The sequence below is a fragment of the Sapajus apella genome, unplaced genomic scaffold, assembly GCF_009761245.1.
Source record: "Sapajus apella isolate SASKATOON/1434 unplaced genomic scaffold, GSC_monkey_1.0 scaffold56, whole genome shotgun sequence".
In the NCBI taxonomy this organism is placed as follows: domain Eukaryota; kingdom Metazoa; phylum Chordata; class Mammalia; order Primates; family Cebidae; genus Sapajus; species Sapajus apella.
The window spans coordinates 11,402,428-11,424,081 of NW_022436996.1; the positions used below are offsets into that span (position 1 = coordinate 11,402,428).

Genomic DNA, 21,654 nt, shown 5'->3' on the forward strand with positions numbered 1-21,654 from the left:
TACTCCAGTTTTCTATTTTGGCTCTGAATATCTGCATTCGAAATCCAGTAATTGAATTTCCCAAGCAAAACTGAATGTGGCCACTTAGCAAAAGCCTGCTGGAATTCTTATTTAATGTAATGTTTAATGGACTTTTGATACAAAATGCTGTATAGAATACTTCCTCTCTCTCTAGCAGATTATACTTAGGAAACCTGAAAACACCTCAAGGTAATCATGCAAAGCAGAGTTTGTGGAATATGTAGATGTAATGATTATTTGGGCAATTTTATTTACCTTTTACATGGGAAAAGAAGTCTAAATAGAAGGAAATTATATTGTAGATAATGTATAAAGAATTCTATTATGTTCAGTATCATCAAAAAGGAATGGAAGGTTTGACTAGTTAAACCCATTTAGAAACTCAGATCTTTGAATATTAAATATTCAGAAAAATCATTCTTTAGGAATCTTTTCAAGAGCCACTCTCAATCCATAATGCAAGATTCATGACTCTAAAACCTTGTGAAACTGTCATAATTTGCTTATAAATGACTTGTTCTTTGCTTATTTTAATATATTATCCAATAGTGATAAAATAAGTCAGAATGTCCATATGCATTTAAAAAGAATATTATAAAAAATTACTCATGTTGCCCATTTCCCCAACAATCACAGAAATCACAACCATGAACATTTGTTTAAGAATCTTGGGATTGAATATACATTATCTTCTATATTTCTCAGGTAAACAATTATTATAAAATAGATAGTAAAAACAATTTCAAAACTACACCAAACCTTACATCTTATAAGGTGTTCCCCATGGAAAAGCCATCCAATAGTCTCTAAATCAAAATTCTCTTCAAGTCCAATATACATAATGTTAAGTAGTAGTGGATTTTAAAACTCTAGTATTGAATACCATTTTTAATAAACTTAATCCCCAAGAGTACTTTTTGTTGAAATTTGTAAATGCTAAATTTTAATCACTTAATGCATGATAAGACATAGCCCTAAAATATTCAAGAATTTTTGGAAGTCAGTGAACTTTCTCTTTTAGAATGCATCAAAGCAATGGACTCATTTTTTTTGGCATTACTAAGGATTAAAACATTTCTTTAATAGAGTATTAAATGATGTAATCATTATGTTACAGGCTTATTAGTGCTTAAATATATTTTGTAATATTTAGATTGTATCTCTGATATGGTTTGGGTCTGTGTCCCAATCAAAATCTCATGACAAATTGTAATCCCCAACGTTGGAAGAGGGGCCTGATAGTAGGTAATTGGATCATTGGGGTAGACTTCCCGCTTGCTCTTCTCCTGATAGTGAATGAGTTCTCAGGAGATCTGGTTGTTTAAAGTGTGGGACACTCCTGTCTCTCTCTTTCCCCTGCTCCAGCCATGTAAGACATGCTTGCTTCCCTTTCACTGTCTGCCATGATTGTAAGTTTCTTGAGACCTCCACAGGTATGCTTCCTACACAGCCTGTAGAACCGTGAATCAATTAAAACTATTTTCTTTATAAATCACCCAGTCTCAGGAATTTCTTTACAGCAGTGCAAGAACAGACGAATACAGTCTCCAACTTGTTTTGATTTTTAACTTTTTATAATTAGCTCACTACTAATTTCTTATAGAAATAATCGCTCATCACTTATTACACAGCACATTGAATTTTAATAAGAAACATATTATTTGAAAGGAAGAAACAAAATAAACACCAGAAAAGTAGCAGACAATAGAAATGCACCCTTTATCACCTTAAGAAAAGACGGAGAGCCCTATAAGTAGACCCAACATACCATCACAAGTTGTGCCATTTTCACTACATGACAGCCTTGTCTCCCTGACTCAACCATTAGTATTTTATGTAATATCAAGAGTCCAGGGCTGGGTGCGGTGGCTCACGCCTATAATCCCAGCACTTTGGGAGGCCCAGGTGGGTAGATCACTTGAGATCAGGAGTGCCAGATCAGTCTGACCAATCTGATGAAACCCTGTCTCTACTAAAAGTACCAAAAATTAGCTGGGCGTGGTGGTGGTCACCTATAATTCCAGCCACTGGGGGGGCTGAGGCAGAAGGATTGCTTGAACCTGGGAGTTGGAGGTTACAGTGAGCCAAGATTGTGTCATTGCACTCTAGGCTGGGCAACAAGAGCAAAACTCAATCTCAAAAAAAAAAAAAAAGATGTCCAAGACAACCTGAGCAATTTTATCCTCTTTAGTATTTTTTTTTTCCTTATGTCTCTGCATTTAGCCACCCTTAACTGTTCAGTATCTCATAGATACAATAAAGTTCAAGTATTTCGGCAGCATCTTTGTTACTGTCTTGGCACATTATGAGAGGAGAGGATCTGAACACTCTTAATTCTGAGATGAAGATGTTACAAACACAAAAATGTGAAGGATACTTCAGAGTCTGACTTGTAACCCTTCAAGTAATTTTACCAACATGCTAATTTGATCTTAGTTTAGAAACCACAAAGAGTCAGATGATAATGACTGCTTTGGTTATTAGAAGAGTTTTTGATCTAAGCCTTAGCTGTTTACTCTCAGTTGGTTGGTCTGCTGTTTGGCTGGATGGTCACTTGATTTCTCCAACCCCCATCCTCCCATCCTCCTCCCTCTTCCCCTCTCTCTCTGCCAAATTTTAAGGGCAACACTTTCAGATTTTCTGTTCTACTATTGCTTTTCAGCATAAACTTCCTCTACTCCCTTCCTACCTGTAGACTGAAAACCGATCTAAAATAAGATTCTCAGTGTTCGCTGTACATTAGAATCACCAGAGAAACTTTAAAATCTCAAAGCCCAGATTGCACCTTAGACCAACTAAATTCAAATCTCTGAAGTTGGGACACAAGGGCCTATCTAAAGTTCTCTATCTAATTCCACTGTGTATTCAGGCTTGATAATCACTTTTCTATAAATTATGCCTGAGCATTCAAATTATCTTAATTATGAGATGAAGACATTTTATACGGAGGCATTTTTCCCACTACTTGGTTTGTATAACTTATACATCCTAATATACAAACATTCTATATAATTATGACTTGAAAGCAGTTATTTCTAAACTTCTGCTTAAGCAGACACATGTTTTATTATCAGGACATTATATCCTTATTTCACATACTGCTTTGGAAATGAACATCCACTTTAGCTAGAAATTATAAACTCTTGCTCCTTACCAATAATACTTGGGAACTTTTAAAATATAAAGTCTATTTTAAAAGTCTTTTTTATTTTAAAATATAAATATAAAAGTCTTTAAAAATATAAAGACTTTTAAAATATAAAGTCTAAAGTAAAGTTTACAATAGTGATTCATGATAAAGTTGAAAATACCCAGCACTCTGCCTAATACTATAACGGATACAATTTTAATATTTCCTCTTCCTTCTCTTCCCCTTTCCCCTTTCATCCTCTCCTTTTCCTCATCTCCCTCTTATTTTTATTCTTCTGATTTAATATTGATGACATTACTTGATTTTTGTTATGGCTGCTTTTTAAAATAATTGAACTAAAATAGAACACTTAAATTTTACTGTTAAATAATCTATTCAAATGATTATGTGGTGAATGTTTGATTGAACACATACAATTTTTTAAGTTAATAGAGATGTTTTAAGAACAAATGAGTTAAGGTCTATTCTCTTCTCTCATAATAAAGGAATAAAGTGAATATAGATCTGTAATAAGAATTTAAGACACTATTATAAAATGGACAATTTCTCTTCTTAACATGTATCACTGCTCCTACTTCTCTAAATTATATTCTTCATAATTTCAATATTTTCCTTCATTTGTAGATTACTGTCTTCATAAAAGTTATTAGTATCATTAATCACTATTTCAACTTATATGATTCTGGTCTCATTGATCTGACTGTGCCTTTCATCTACATGCTTTAAAACTTCTCCAGGTGATTCACATTCATAATCCAGATTGAGGATCATTGCCTTAACTGTTGGATAGAAATTATGGCCTAAAGAAACTTTCACTGTCAACAAGGATGAATAAATAGTTTCTCAATTATTTTTAATAGAAAAACATTCATAACTATATATACTTAGTAAATCCTGTACCATTTTCTAATATTTGCAACCCAATTCTGTCTCTCTGCTTTTCTGCCAATGACTTACCCAGATATTCCCATCTTGATGATAGGGTTTCCAGTTTCTCCCTGTGTCGCTGTAGAGCATCCGGTATTGGGTCACCCAATCTGAGCTGCTATATCTTCCTTGGGTTGCAATGGCGCTTATCTGCTTCCGATTGCCAAAGTCAACCTGAAGCCATTGATAATGGTCACTGTCTGATGGAGACCATCCCCCAGCACCTGAAGATGGACACAGGCAAGATGGGAAAATGAATATTTAAATCCGAAGTTGTACAACTGACAATGGAATATTCTACATATCTTAATTGGTCTTGGCAGTGCTCTATTTCACAGATATATTATGAAGTATCCTTTATAGATGCCATTGGGACTTCAACCAATATTCTTCCAGCTGGGTAACATTGATTCTTTAACCTCTTTATGGTGTAACACGTGCTCATTTTCTCCTGAGCAAATGTCTTCATAATTCCTCAATTAGATCTTATTAGTACATGTCAAAGTCTAATTAGCTGAGAGTTGATCAATTTACCATAAACTCTTCAGTTAAAATCATGAGAAAAATATATGACACTATCCAATTTCTTTTCCTTCATGTAAGCTTTATCATTTAGTAATTATAAACTAAAAACAAGCAATTATACATAGTTCTAAAATACATTTTTTCTTGTGAAGTTGAGTAGAAAAATATTTGCAATTCTCAGGATGAGCCTAATCTTACATAAATTTCCTGTACAACTGAGAGGTACAGGGAGGCATACAGGAAATCAGGCAATATGTTTATTTAACACGTAGAAGATATGCAGCCAATATCTCTTGAAAGTCATATTTCTAGCAAAAAAAAAAAAAAGATACTAAACAAAGTTAAATCTCTTCTGGCAAACTATAATAATTGATTTGTAAATTTGTAAAAACATTTGTTAGAAAAATGGCACTAATATTCTTAATTTAGAGTAATATTTAAAATAGAGTTGTACAAAAAATAAGTTAAAGAAAATATGGGATAATGTTAGAGCTAAGAGGCACTGTAATTTTTAAGGCGAGTTCAGCAACTAAAGAGAATAAATGATAGGAAAATATTTAATAGATTATTGAAGGTACAGTATATCAAAATGTATGTACTATTTTTTACAAAAGAAATTTAAAGGCTGGCAAAATAATTTATTCTATTAGGACTTTCATAATAATCATTTGATAAATCATCACAGATACATCATTCATTTAACAATGTTTATATGGCCGATTTTTGCTTAAAACTGTGATAGAATAGCTTTCTAAAAAATTACAGAACTAAAATATATATTAAATAACTGTTTGGCTGAGCACGTGGCTCATGCCTATAATCCCAGAACTTTGGGGGGCTGAGGTGGGAGGATCATGAGGCTAGGAGTTCAAGACCAGACTGGCCAATATGCTGAAACCTCATCTCTACTACAAATGCAAAAATTAGCTGGGCATCGTGGTGGGCGCCTGTAATCCCAGCTACTCAGGAGGCTGAGGCAGGAGAATCACTTAAACCCAGAAGGCGGAGGTTGCAGTAAGCCAAGACCACACCATTGCACTCCAGCCTGGGAGACAGAGCGAGACCCCGTCTCAAAATAAAAACAAAAATAAAGTACTGTTTAGGGACTGGACAATGGGTAGTACAGAACATGACCCATAAAAGAAGATAAACAAACAAGGTGAGTCCTGCCAAATCCCTGGCTTTCTGCCAGCTTCACTTTCTGGATCATGGCACGTGGAAGATGATCCCAAACAGAGTTCGTCAGTGCAGCAGTGTCACTGAAATGGAGACAGATAAGAATTCAAAGCTACTGAGAAGCTGGAATTCACAAGACAGAGTCCCAGAGAGGGCACAGCTGTGTAAAAAGCTTTGGAAATCTACATGAGAGTCATCAATGAGTCTCTGGAATCTAGACTCAGAAGCAATACTGCGCAGTGTACTTTCAGATCAAGGCTGAACAACACCAGGTAAAGGGAGTTCTGAAATAAACAATAACCAGGTGTTGCACAGAGCGGGGAAAAAATTGATTTCAGACTAGACAAAATTGAGAGACCTTGTTGAATTCATCCGGGCATTTAGTAGGCATCCCATAAAAATCATGCATTATAAGTAGGGATGTTTTAGTCCTAGATTGAGAGCTAGTCTGGACACATCCGAACAAACGTTACTGAAAAAGACAAATCTGACCCACAAATTAATACTTTGATTGAACAAAATTCAACACTCCACAAGCAAAGTCATAAACATTTAGAAACTGAACAACGTTGCATCCATAATGTCAAGCATATAAATTGAAAAATATACCAGCCATTTGGACAAGCAGGAAAATACGTCTTAGAATCAGAGGAAAAAAAATCGATCAATAGAAATGTACCCCCAAAATAACAGAAATGATGAAATTAGCAGACCAGGACTTTAGAACAGTAGTTACTCATTCCATTATTTAAAATAAAACATATAAACATTAGAGAAATGCATACAAAGTGTCGAAAGTGAAAAGTAACAAAAGAGAACACAATGGAAAGTTTAAGACTAAAAATTGCATGTGAAGTAGATAATTTAATGGATGGGTTTAACAGCAGATGAATGTAGGGCCATATAAGGAATCTAAATTAAGCTCAGAGAAGAAAAACAAGGCTTAAAAAATAAACAGCATTTCAGTAAGTGGTGAGACACTGATAACCAGCCTAACAATCTTGCAAGTGGAGTACTAAAAGCAGAGAAGACAGAGATTGGGTCAGAATAAAATATGTTTGAAGAAATAATGGTTGAAATATATAAACCCAGATATGGGATAAGTTGATTGACTTCCAGGCAAGAGAGACATAAGGAAAAATACACTAAGGCAAATTAAAATTATTTGCTTAAAAACAATGCTAAAGAGGAAATCTTAAAGGCTTTCACAGGGTTACTTCTCAGCAGAAATAATGCAAGCCAGATGACAACAGAACAACCTATCTGACATGATGAAAAGGAAAGACAAAAAAAGCTGGCAGTCTGAAATGCTATGTCCAACAAAAAAAAATCTGTTAAATATATAAATAATATAATATTCAAGACAAAAGCTGGGAGAATTCTTCACTCCTTTGTGTATACTATAAAAATAGAAGTCTATTTTTATACTTTAAGGAAGTTTTACCATTTAAAATCTCATATTTACATGAAGAAATGAATGCTTAAAATATTAAACATGTTAAGTGCCTATAAAATTTATTTAAAAGATCATTGAGTGTTTACAAAATAGTAATGATGAATCACAGGGCTTATAATGAATGTGGAAGTAAAATATGAGACTACAGTAGTACCAAGGATAAGAGTCTGAACATGAAATATATGATGCTGTGGTCTTACTTTACACGTGAAGTGGTATTATTTGAAAATAGCAAACCTTAGATCAAGGGTCAGCAAACATTTTCTGCAAAAGGTTAAATACTAAATATTTTTGCCTTTGTAGACCACACTACCTCTGTGAAAACTGCCGTTTTCTATTGTAGTATGAAACGGCCATAGACAATACATAAACGGAAGTGTGTGGGCATGTTGTAATGAAGTATCATTATCAAAAACTTGTGACTGGACAGAGGGTTGAAGTTTGTCAATCCCTGCCCAAGATTAATCTCTAAACATAAATACAGGTTTAAATTTGTACATTTCAGATTTGTATATCTAAATCATGTATATCTAAATCATACCTCACAGAACATTTAGAAAAATTTATGTATCTAGTATATGTGTGTGCATAGGTTATATGTGTGCTGTCTGTAGAATATATGTGCAGGGCCGGCTGCAGTGGCTCATGCCTGTAATTCCAGGATTTGGGGCGGCCAAGGCACACAGATCACAAGGTCAGGAGTTTGAGACCACCCTGGTTAATACAGTGAAACGCTATCTCTACTAAAAACACAAAAAATTAGCCAGATGTGGTGGTGGATGCCTGTAGTCCTAGCCACTCGGGAGGCTGACGAAGGATAATCGCTTGAACCTGGGAGATGGAGGTTGCAGTGAGCTGAGATTGTGCCACTGCACTTCAGCCTGAGAGACAGAGTGAGACTCTGTCTCAAAAAATAAAAAAAATAAAAAAACATAATAAAAATGAATAAAAAGAATATATTTGCAAATAATGTAACCACTTCTTGGTCTCTATTCTCATATCTTCAATTCATACTTTTACAAGAATATTCTTTGTACCCTACAGTACTTAGCTGTAATTCCTCTTCAGGAATTTTCTGGGCTAAAAAGGTACATGTAGATGATACGCCATCGTGGGATTGTGCAGATGCAATGGCTGGTCAATGCCAGGACTATAAAGAGCCCATACCCTGCCCCAAGCTCTGAAAACTCTTAAGGTTCTTCACAGTCTCAGAGCTCCCTGCGGGGATTGGTCAGAGACATCACTGAAACCTCATTTCACCTAAACTTCTCCCTGTGACTAATTTATGTTTCACTCCTTTCTTTTCCACAGGTTTTCATCCCCAAAACACTCCTGATTAACTTACTATTTGTTATTTTCCATCTCAGGATTGGTATCCTGAAGATTCTAGTCTGAAATACCTCTTGAGACTACTTCCCGATAATCTCTTCACTAACAGTGAGTTAGTTATATCTGCATTGGACTGTGTGTTTTTTAATATATGTTATTTTTTCCTATTGTTGTATTAATATATATTATTGCTCACTGTCATATATCATTTACCTTCTGATTTTACCTAGAATTCTATAAAATTTTGGAAGAGCTTTAGGTTAATTTCGGGGACAACAATAAACTCAGTTATTGAGAGATGAGAAATGCATTTTCTTACCGGTTAGACATACAGTTTCAAACCCTGAAGAAATTTTATAGCCAATTGCATGGAGTTCTATCTATGTATTACCAAAAGCAACAGGATGATTCAGTGAACTAAAGTCAACAAGCAATTAATACAATGAGGTAACAGGTGGAAAATATTCAATTGATTGGTGAAATTTAGAAGATTTTCTCTGTTTTGCTAACGAATGTCCCAAAATAAATTTTCTTAAGTTACTTATTTTTTGCTGCATTTCAGTCTTTCAGCAAGCAAGGAATTAACATGTATCTGCTTAATCCCATTTATCTTATTACTATTAGCAAAATAGAATTTACTGTCAACTAAGAAAAGCAAAAATCTAAAATCAGAAGAAATATAAGTCAAAAAGTATTTCTTAGCAGAAGTATATGTGGAGGGAATACTGTAGTGAGTAACCTCAAGGGCAGGGCAAAAGTCAGTCTTTCATGAGGAACATGGTAGAAAGATCGATGAAAAGTTCCCTTTTTCTCTTTGGTCTATCACACAACGTAATTTGGGGAAGTTGATTACTTTGTTTACTTGGCTTGTGAAATGTGTAACCTCTATTGATCCACGGATTAATAACGATACCTCTTTCATTGCAACAACCTCTGGAATGTGGCATATAAGAGGGCAAAAATGTTCCCAGTGTACTGTAGTAGCTCAAACAAAGTGATTGGACATTGAAGAGGACTTAGAAGAGGTGGAGATGCTGAATAGACATAAATTCTTAGTTCCTAAGAAGAACTCTTACCTAGAGATAATAGAGTCTAAAACATCTAGCAAATAACTAATGTATTGTTGAAGTAACTTGAAAGATGTGTACTTATTATACAATTCTCACTAGTCTGGAAACAATGACAATGCTGTTTCTTCATTCTCCTTCTCTCTTCTTCTGTGCCCTCTCCTCCCTTGCCCACCCCTCCCATCCTCCATGCATTTTTCCTCCCCCACTCTTTTCTTCTCTCTTACACATGCACAGATATTCTTCCCCCGTATGTTTGCATGTGTGTAGTATGTGGTATACACACATGTATCATGCCAAGATATGCAGTGTTTGTGCTCTATATGTCCATTTTATGTGGGTTCTTAGACTGATAAATTACAATAGGGAATCTGAATAAATTGATGAAACTAGCACTCTGGACTAACATAAGTCATTTTTGCTTTGTCATTTGTAAGTCAGTAAGTCAGAGAAAAGAAGAATTTAGTGGGTGGTAGAGAGAGGTCATGGAGTTTTCGTTCTAGTGATAAATGGCTCCTGAAGAAACACGGCTCAAGTGGGTGGTTTTAACACCACCAGAGACTATAAGCCTAGATTCTAATTTAGCAAAAACAGATGGTGAAAAAAAAATCAATTAGGGTTAGAACTACCTTTAATAACTGGCTGAGAAATATGTATCAGATGAAAAGAATAAATTGAAAAGGAGACTCCAGGCAAGATTGCATTATGAGTTCAGGCTTTGAGACCTCCTTCTGCTTCAAATACACTGTATTTTTAGATAAGATAGATAAAAAGAAAATTGAAGAGACATAGCCAGGATCGAAAAATAAGATAAGCATCTCCATGCACAAGAAATGCAACCAACATGCAAAGCAGTGAGTAAGGCTGAAGCTGAGGCCAGCTAGAGTCAGAATCTGGTAACATACAAAAGGCATTTGCACATTCGACGACTATGGAATATTAGTAATGTAAGTTCCCTGTGTTTATCAGTGACAGGAAGCTTGGTTCAAGGTTGCAAACCAAGACTGGCCCATGGCTTACCTGTGTGTGAAAAGAGACTGAAGAAAGCTCATTGCTCACTTAAATATATGATTTATATAAGACTGTATACCCAAAGAGGTTAGCAGGTAAGCATATGGGAGCTGAGTAAAGGCGTTCACTGGCTTGGTGACTAAACACATGATTCCCCAACAACACTGCCAGGCACAGGCATAGGACCAGTAATGTAAGCTATGGCTTCAGACTGTGCATTGTGGGACTGGAGTAGAGAAAGCCCCAAAATGGGAAAGCACAAAAATAGGGGAGAAGAGAGGAGATAGGAAGAGAGAAAGAGAGAGAGACCAGAAAGAGAGAGAATGCTGTCGAGAAGAATACGCAAACGAAAATTTCAAATAACAGAAATGAAACCCAATGCCACAAAGTCAACAAAGTCAAAAGTTCAACATTAATTACCTCCGTAAGTAATAGCTATTGAGGGCCAGTGGAAAAAAATAGACTTTATCCTCTCAAAAATACAAAATAGGTAATGTTATTCATTAAAAAAATAGCAGGAATTACCAGTTACAACAGGGAAAAATAAAAAATTTATAGATGGATACCGAAAGGAACCATCAAGTGGTTTTAGAAATGCAAAATTTAGTTGTTGATAGGAAAATAAACTCATCAGATGATAATCTACCAATTATATATAATCTAAGACGTTATTAATGAGCTAGGCGGGGTGCAGTGGCTCACGCCTGTAATCCCAGCACTTTGGGAGGCCAAGACAGGTACATCACTTGAAGTCAGGAGTTCGAGATCAGCCTGACTAACATGGTGAAACCCGGTCTCTACTAAAAAAAAAAATACAAAAATTAGCCAGGTGTGGTGACAGGTGCCTGTAATCCCAGCTACTCAGGAGGCTGATGCAGAAGAATTGCTTGAACCAAGGAGGTAGAGATTGCAGTGAATGGAGATTGTGTCATTGCACTCCAGCCTGGGTGACACAGTGAGACTCCATCTCAATTTTAAAAAAATGATAAAAGAAAAGAAATAATTAGCTAAAAGGTAATATTTCCATGTTAATACACACACACACACACACACACATATATATACACACACACACATATACATATATAAATTATACAATTGACATATATTTATATAAATAAATTAATAATAAACAAAGTAATAAATATATTAATATTTATATGTTAGATTAATGTTAAAAATAAATATATAATTAATATAATTGATATACATTAATATGTACATATATAAAATTTACAACTATATATAAATTGTACTATATATAAAAATATATATTAATGTATATCAATTATTCAGTAAAGCTGTTAAAATTTGCACTGTTAACAGACATAGGAGATAAATTGAAAGTTTCTAAGATAAGTCTAAGAGAAGTTCCTAAGGCCAATGCATAGAATATAAATATTTTTAAAAACTAATTTGTTTCAAAAATCAAAAAGATATGACACCGTGACTAAAAAAGATACAACACCATGAATTTTAAGACCTCTGAAAATTGAAAATAATATATAACATGAGTTTAAGCCTACAATGGAGAATTATCTAATTGACAGAAAAACAGTAACAGGCATCTTAAGAAGTGCTAAAAGTAACTTGTTAATGAGCTCAGGTTTTACTTGCGGTGGGGGATAATAGCTGCAAGGAAGTCATGTGATTTTAGGAGACGTGGATAAATAGGCTTCAACCAAGTGTAGATATTTATTGATTACAGTAACCGGAAAAGAGAGCTATGTTCATCAACACGTGTTATGAGCTAGAGAAGGAAAATTGGCAGTGGCCCAGCCATTCCTAAAACAGCGATAAATTAATACTTGTACAAAATAAGGTTGAAACAAAAAAGCTTGAAAGCTATTTTTGAAGCAAAACAGAAGAAAGAAGACATAATATCATCAGATATTCTTTAATGACAGGAGAATAGAACTGTTTGTTGCCCATTTCTACCAAGAGACAACAGTTTTAAGTAATTCTGTGAGCAGCAAAACTATGAACCGAGGATAGATAATTAGGTCCTGAGACAAGTCAAGACATAAGAAGACAGACATAGTGGCTTTAGCTTTTTGAAGCATTTAAATTCAGATTATACCCCCAAGGACGGGCATTATCCACAAATGCAATCTTAGCTGTCTTGAATATTTATCAAAGGAGCTACCGAAAAAGGAAAGGCAGTCAAAAACAAAAACCCATAAATTTCAAAAACAATGAAACCGGTAAACCTGGGAAACATAACAAGAAAGGTCTTCTTTAAAGCCTAGCATGTGAGTTATAAATACTTAGGAAAACAGATGAATGGCACCTGGTGATAAAGGAGGCAATCGTGGTAGGTTATAAGGATTTCCTTTTTTAAACTGAATCCTTGTTTAATAGAACAGAGCAAATTCCATAGACGTATCTTTAATTTTAATTATTGCAAAGCATTTGAAAAAATATCTGGCAAATATAAAATGGTAAAATGTGGGCTGGGAGATAACAGTTTAAGATAAATTTAAAAATGGCTAATAATCATGCCCCAAATATGTTGATTAATGATGATGTCAGCTTGAAGAGTGCTCTCAAATGATGTGCCATAGGCTTATATCCTGTATTTAGTATTTTTATTCTCTAAGGCATGAAAGACATGCTTGTGAAATTTGTCAATTATATAAACCTAAAAAAGAAATCAAATTGGATAATATACTGAATTATGACGTAAAATGTTTGGACTGTCTGGAACTCTGAACCTTTACCAGCACAATTTGTTTTAACATCAGTAATAAACTAAGATACTCATTTTGAAGAAATGCATTATCAATTTCATGATTAAAGGTACATAATGTTTCAAAATGATTATGACCTTACTTTATTATATAGGGTTAAAATTATGACATCTAAGTAGAGTATTTTAATATAATATTAAATATGTTTTTATGCATTTTTATAAAGGCTTTACATATATATTTAGAGAGAGAGAGAGATGTATATATGAACAAATCACAAGCATATAGTATCAGGAATTATCAAGCTAGTATCAGGAATTATCACAAATTGAACATAACAATGTAACAGCCACTCAGATCTATAAAGAAATAATTGCCAGCAATCCACAAGTTCTTGTTTCCTTTTTCAAAAATGGCTCTTTCCTCCCCCAATAAATTGCTCTGGAAGGTGGTTCTGCCCCACACTATACTAAAAAAATCAATGTCAAAATTGTGTAGATCAAACTGTAAAAGTTTCTGGAAGATAAAATATAGCATCTTCTTTTTATGGTTGTGAAAGATTTTTTAAACAGGACTCAAAATGTACTAGCTAAACAAGAAAATATAAATTTAATTACAGTAAAATTAGACATTGATTATCAAAAGGCATTAATAAGTGAGTTAAATGGCTAACCATAGATTAGGAGAAGATATTTTGGAACACATAACAAAAATATTCATTTTTGTTAATGTATAGACAAGTCCCACAAATCAATAAGAAACACTCAGTAAACCTAATAAAAAATGGGTAAAATATTTTAACAGGCAGTTCACAAAAAACAAATGATAAGATATAAAACATAGGACAAAGTATTCAATCTTACAAGATCAATCTTTTAAGAAAGATAATTTTAAAAATAGAGTGTTCAAAGAGAAAAACCAGAATGATGTGGAAACTTAATCTCTTAACTTTGCTCTGAAGAGACTAAAGACAGTTAAGCTTCATAAGAGAAAACTAAAGAGTAATTTAAATTCCATCTTCTACTATTCAAAAGAATAGACATGGAAGATTTTTCAGTGATGTAACAAGAATATAACACATTCTAAAAGTATATGTGCATTTATGTATACAGATTATTCAGCTTTAACTCATATTTTTAAAATTAATATTTTGCTTCAACTAAGTAAACAAAATACTTTATTGATTTAACATTGTCAGTTGCATTTGTCTGTTCATAGCTTTCACTCATTCTACTACAAATTCTTTTCATTTTGGAATTTAACCAAATCATAACGCTGAATATTAAGCTGATTTTAACATATTTGAAACACTTTGCTGAGAAAAAAGGAAAAAAAAGATTTCCTTATTCAATGTTTGTTTCTTCAATGGTTCTACACACTACATGAACAGAATTTACTGGAACATTTTTTCTGCAGTGCTGATAATATCCAGATATAAATGGCATTGTTAAAATCATTAATTTTCTGGCAAATTGGCAAACAAAAGAAAATCCTTCTAGCGGAGGCTTCTGTTTACATATTCATCACTTCACAGATAAAGCACTGACTTTCAGCTGTGAAAAACAAACCTATGACAAATTGTATAGTTTAATATATTTTAAAAATATGTAAATTATTTTCAGGAAATTTCACAAACCAATTATATTTTAAGGTCTTTGATTTCAGGATGTCAACTTGTTTTTAAAATATCCAATATTACCTTAAGATTATAAGAGACAAGAAAAATGAAAACCAGAGACAAAAGCTATAGGGCTGCCTTAAATGGCATAAAGCCTAGATAGTCATCCAACTAATATGAAAGGAAATCTAAGTTTGATTAAGTTTTGCTCCTCACAGAAGCTACAGTGATACGTACAGAGGCTAGCCTGAGCCAGAGTGAAAAAACAGGCATACTCTTAGTTTACATTATTTTATACACATTATTTTACACACATACATAAAACATGTCTAATGCAAACTTACATCTATACATGTCTAATGTAAAATAATATGTGTAAAATACAATAGACATATACAAATCTAATATAAAATAATGTATGTAAAATATTAGACATGTATACATGTAAAATAGTGTACGTAAAATACATTAGACATGTATACAAGTTTAATGTAAAATAGTGACAATTAGATCTGATTAGAACATCTTGAACATTTACATGATCTGCAATTTTAAAATTGACTTACCAAACAGTGTAAATGATGTATGGTCTTGTTTTTATTCTAATGTCCTGAAAATACTGCGACCAAAGAGAAAATACACTTGTGTCTTTTATCTTAGGTGATAGTATTTCTCTTTTTCTAAAAGGAAGTTACAGGTAGATAGATGTCAATGTAATATTTTTAAAGCATTAGGATAGCTATTACCAACAATAGAATGGATTACCATGAAAGTAATGAGCTCTCCATTACTGGAGATATTCAAGTGAAAGCTAGTTATCAGAACTATTTTAAAGGAAAAATTTACATAATATGGGAGATTGGACAGTGTTGTTTAATTTTATTTATAATAAAAGTTAACATGTGAGCTATTATGTTACAATCATTAGCAAAACTATCAAGTGGATTTTATTTCTTATTTGCTTATTTTCAGTTTTGGTTCAACTGTTTTATTAATATAGGGGGATATTTTTTACACCACTGCTAAGTAACACTGGACTATATATAATTTTTATTGTTAATGAGTCTGATCATTTCCATATTTACTATGACTAACTCTCCTGGTTCACTCATTCAGCAAATATTTATAGAGCACTTCTATATGCCAACTACTCGGGGTTTCTTTTAGAACTTCTATTAAGCAATTTTTATGATATCTTGTTTATACTTGAGAATTGAATTTATTCATTTAGAGAATGTACAAAAATATTATTTAACTAATGATTTTATTATATGGAAAACCACATATGCCATATATTTTATTCACAGAAATGAAGTCTTACATGTGATAAAAATAAAAGCAAATAAAAATAATATAATGAAGTCAAAGTCATTGAAGTCATGTTCCTCTTTGCACCTAGTTGGAAGCTGCTGTGCAGGTGGCCCCTGGGAGGAGGCATGAGGAGGCTCAAGTTGTATCTATCCCCTAGTATCTCTTGGTTCACTTCACTTCTAATTGCTATCACGATCAAAGCCTTCATCAGTGGAAGGCAAATATCAATGTTGCAAAGAAATGAAAAGTTACATCAATTTTATGGGTGCAAATCGACTACTTACTTTGCATCCTTTCATTCCTGGTATGCATTCTTAGTAAAGTCTACAGAATTTTGGAAATAGCATAGTCAACTAGGCATAATTTCTTAGCTACCCTAGCTAAGTGCCCATTCACTGGCATTGTCCAGAGAATGTCATCATTCTCAAGACGTTATTCTCTCTGATACAAAAAGAAAAAGAATAGTAAAAGCATTCTTGTCCATGCAGCTCACAAATAAGGTGCAGAAAGTAAATGCATGGGCTACAAAGTGCTTCAAAGCTCAAACATACAATAGTGAGGTAGGTTACCAAATTGCCCCTCTATTAGAGGGAAGATTAAAGGATGGGCATCAATATGGAAATTAATTAAATCATGGAATTTGTAGCAAATTCTGGACAAGTACTAAGCAAACTCTTAGGATTGTCCATTTTTTAAAACAATAAATAATTTGTATTCATCATTTAATAATCGCTGCCTAGTATGGCACTCTGGAAATAATAGGCACTCAAAAAATATCTGTTAAATGAACATAAGAATTAATGAAATAAAAAATAAATATATGAATGAATGAATAAATAAATGAATGAATGAAGTATATGAATTACATCCTGGAAATAAGATCCCTGAAACAAGAGGGAAAATCATTGGGTTGAGTTGCATACATATAAGAAAGAGACTATGTAAGGCAAATTCAATGGCAATTGAAAAAATTTTCTTAATCATGTTATTGGTTCTCACTGTATCTCTAGTACAGCAGAATTAGAAGACTTTTCCAGAGGGTAATTATTGTATTTATTTTAGATTTTATTCTTAGCTTATTTTACGCAGATATTCTCACTCAAGTATGTATATATATTCATTTTTAAAAAGTATTTGATTGTTTTCATAAATTAAACCCTCATAAAATTAAGTCATTAATGATTACCTTGGAGAAATCCTTGGATTGTATTAAAACTCTAGCATTCAGAGTGAACCACACTAGGAAAGGAGTGTGCATTCTGCTTAGAATTCTGTCTTAACAAGTTTTACGGAGCTCCATTTATTACTCATGCATTAGCATGTCCCCTCCTGTGAACATTATTACAATCCCCTCGCAACACGTCAGGAAGAAATCAGCCTATGTGGGTCAGCAAAGTGAGTGGACAGGGTGTTCTGATGAGCTGGGAGTGAGAAAGGACTTGCTTAGTTACCTATGAGATGTGGGGAATCTTGGCATAGCCCTGCTTCAAAGGGAACCCAGAAGCTGGCAGACAGGATCCACAATTCAAAATAGAAATGTTAAGAATTTAGATGTAACTGATTACAGTAGGAAATTCCTTTAACTCACGTAGTGGCTTTCAGCTAAGTGGCTAATATTAAGTGAATTTAGAAATAGAAATTCCATTTGACCCAGCAATCCCATTACTGGGTATATACCAAAAGGATTACAAATCATTCTATTATAAAGACACATGCACACGTATGTTCATAGCAGCACTGTTTACAATAGCAAAGACCTGGAACCCCCAACCCAAATGTCCACGTACGATAGACTGGACAAGGGAAATGTGACACATATACACCATGGAATACTATGCAGCCATAAAAAACGATGAGTTTGTGTCCTTTGTAGGGACATGGATGAATCTGGAAACCATCATTCTCAGTAAACTGACACGAGAACAGAAAATCAAACACCGTATGTTCTCACTCCTGGGTAGGTGTTGAACAATGAGAACAAATGGACACAGGAAGGGGAGCATCACACACTAGGGTCTGTTTGGGGGGAGCCAAGGGAGGGACAGCAATGGGGTGGGGAGGTTGGGGAGGGACAATATGGGGAGAAATGCCAGATGTAGGTGACAGGGGGAGGGAAGCAGCAAACCACATTGCCATGTGTGTACCTATGCAACAATCCTGCATTATCTGCACATGTACCACAGAACCTAAAGTACAATAATGAAATGAAAAAAAAATAGATTCTCAAAAACTAGTCTCTAGTATTTTGTTCAAAATAAGCTTTAGTTATTTATTAATGTTTCATTCACTTAAGAAAGAAAAGGGTCAGAGGCACATTTACAAAATGAAAATCTAACTAGTAACTAAATATAGTGTATTGTTTATTAACAAAACAATTAAGGATGCAAATAACAACACCATGCCATCTGCCTCAGGGACTCTTACTGAAGCCTCATTATTTTCTGGGGCAGAGGCTCAGCTCTAAAAGACATCACTGGACAATAATGCAGAACAGCAAAAAAGAAATGTACATATTCTCTGTGCATTTACAAAATCAATTATTATACAGGTGATAATGTCAATCATATATACAAATAGATACAAAATAATATATACAAATTTGTCTGCAGTATGTGCAATGATATATTTAATTCATATATGCAAATTTTTGACAAACAATCTTACATTCAATGATGCAAAATTGCCAATGATCCATGCAACAATATAAGAAAAACGTATTGCCTATACAATGATTTTCAAGCTAGGACTACTACACATGAAAGGACAGAAAGATGAGGCCATTTTCAAGTAAAATATCATAATTGAGACAGATATTGCTTGTGACTTGCAGTGAGTTGAAAATTGCTTTGTATCTCCACTTTCAAATTTGTACACTTGGTCTCAGACTATGATATGGTAATTTCATATACTTGGAAACATAGGTATAAAGACTTGCTCTGGTTTTTTTTTTTTTCCTTTCTTAGGAAGAAATACAAGGGAATTATTCTCAAGATCAATATAGCTAAATATATAGTAAACAAATTAAGATCTAACTCAAATGTCTTTTATGAGTACTCTGATCTCCCCTATGACTCATGCATAGTGAGTGATTCCCTTCTCTTTGGCTGGCTCTTTCTATACACAGTATTTCTTCCAATTCTAGTTCTAGTTCCTGGATGGCAAGCGTTAGGCAGTTCTCAAGTTTATTCTTACAATCCCTCTGATTCCTATGAAGGTGAATGGCACACATATCCAGCTACTTTACTGACTATCTACGGTAACTATAGCATCTGTTTTCTTAAAGAGGGGAAATTTTTGTCATATATATATATACTTGGAAACATAAAACAATTTCACCAAAAAAATTGTAGGTATATTTTGATATTAACTTAAAATATGTATAGCAGTCCCACTTCACAAGGCTCTGAATGATAAAAGAAACAACATTCGCAACACTAGAAGTACACACACACAGACATATGCACATACACTTACACACACACACACAACAGATAAGCCTTTAAGCCTTGTAAATACAGTTGTTTTTAGTGCAATCTTCTAAAAATGTTACATTCATATACACAGAGAGATCAATTCTTGTAAAGAATTTTTAATAGGTGTTTTTCCCCATAGGGCAAATTGGTTGACATAGTAAAGGGCTAAAATGACAAGGCCGAGAATTAGTTGAAAATAATATCAAAACAGGTTCAAAATACTTTGTATGCCTTAAGAGGGTCAATATTTTTTACTAGCCTAAAAATTTTCCCACATCTTTGTGGCCACCACATCACTAATTTTAATTCTCAAAAATAGAATTGCATTTCCTGCCTGAGATAACATAACATAAAAAAGCCTACATAACAAAAAGTAACATAACAAAAAGCCTACTGGACTACAACCAAAACTAGTTATAAAAATATGTTTGTCACATAAAAAAAGCTCATGATCACTGGTCATTAAAGAAATGCAAATCAAAACCACAATGAGATATCATCTCATGCCAGTTAGAACAGTGATCATTCAAAAGTCAGGAAACAACAGATGCTGGCGACGATGTGAAGAAAAAGGAAAACTTTCACATTGTGGGTGGGAGTGTAAATTAGTTCAATCATTGTGGAAGACAGTGTGGTGATTCCTCAAGAATCTAGAACCAGAAATACCATTTGACCCAACAATCCCATTACTGGGTATATACCCAAAGGATTATAAATCATTCCACTATAAAGACACCTGCACATATATGTATATTGTGCTCTATTTACAATAGCAAAGACTTGGAACCAACCTAAATGCTCATCAATGATAGAATGGATGAAGAAATGAAGAAAATGTGGCACATATACACCATGGAATACTATGCAGCCATTAAAAAGGATGAGTTCATGTCCTTTGGAGGGATAAGGATGAAACCATCATTCTCAGCAAACTAACACAGGAACATAAAACCAAACACCACATATTCTCCCTCATAAGTGGGAGTTGAACTCATGGACACAGGGAAGGTAACACCATATACCAGGGTCTATCAACTGAGAACATCTAAATTTTCATCTGTCAGGGAAAGTTAGGTAACTTAAGACATAATAATCATATAGAATATTTTATAGCTGACATAAATGTTATTTTCAAATTATTTTAAAAAAGCAGAATATGAATCTTAATATACATTGATTAAAAATAGGTAAAATTATGAATAATATGGTTCAGGGTTGGTATAGAATAAAATGCCACATTTTTTCATTTCTATTTATTATTATTTTAAAATTTATTGAACTTAATGAATATAAGATAGTTTATCACTGTGGTTTTCTCATTTTTTACATGTTAACATGTGATGTTAAATATTTTACATACATATACTAATTATAAAATTACTACCTGAATAATTTCTTTATAGCTTTTATTTACTTAGTGATATCTTGATATTTTTCTTATCCAATTTTGTGAGACTTTTAAATAACAAGAATGCTAATCCTTAGTCATATTCCCAGAAAACACTTATAACAAAAGTTTTCATTTAGTGGTCACATATCATAATATATTTAAATGCTAACTTTGTCAAAATTCCTATTTTACACACGCTAAAAACAAAATCTTATAGAGGTCAGGTGACTTGCCTGTGCTACAGAGAGCTAGTAACAGAAATCAGTTTGAGTTCTGATGAGTCTGATTCCAAATCCTGTGCTTTTTTTTCCATGGAAGTATTTAAAACAAAAGACCCATAAAAATTGCAAACCCTTGACAATACCAATCTTAAGTTATTTTCAAATGTGGTTTTTTATTTCAAGGAGGACCATGAAAAAAAATATGCTAAACAGAAAGGAGTATGAAAGTACTTCGGTCTTAGGAAACCAAAAGTAAGATGATTCTATAAACTACTTAATAGGCAAATC

The 21,654-nt window shown here is 33.5% G+C and overlaps 1 protein-coding gene across 1 annotated transcript in view; it reads right to left on the reverse strand.

The window, feature by feature from the left end:
• Positions 1 to 21,654, reverse strand: part of CNTNAP2 (contactin associated protein 2) — a 2,272,324-nt gene that overhangs the window by 1,591,183 nt on the left and 659,487 nt on the right. The window contains exon 3 of the mRNA XM_032245220.1: positions 4,130 to 4,323. Coding sequence (XP_032101111.1) covers positions 4,130 to 4,323 — 194 coding nt within the window. The remainder of the gene's footprint in view (positions 1 to 4,129; positions 4,324 to 21,654) is intronic.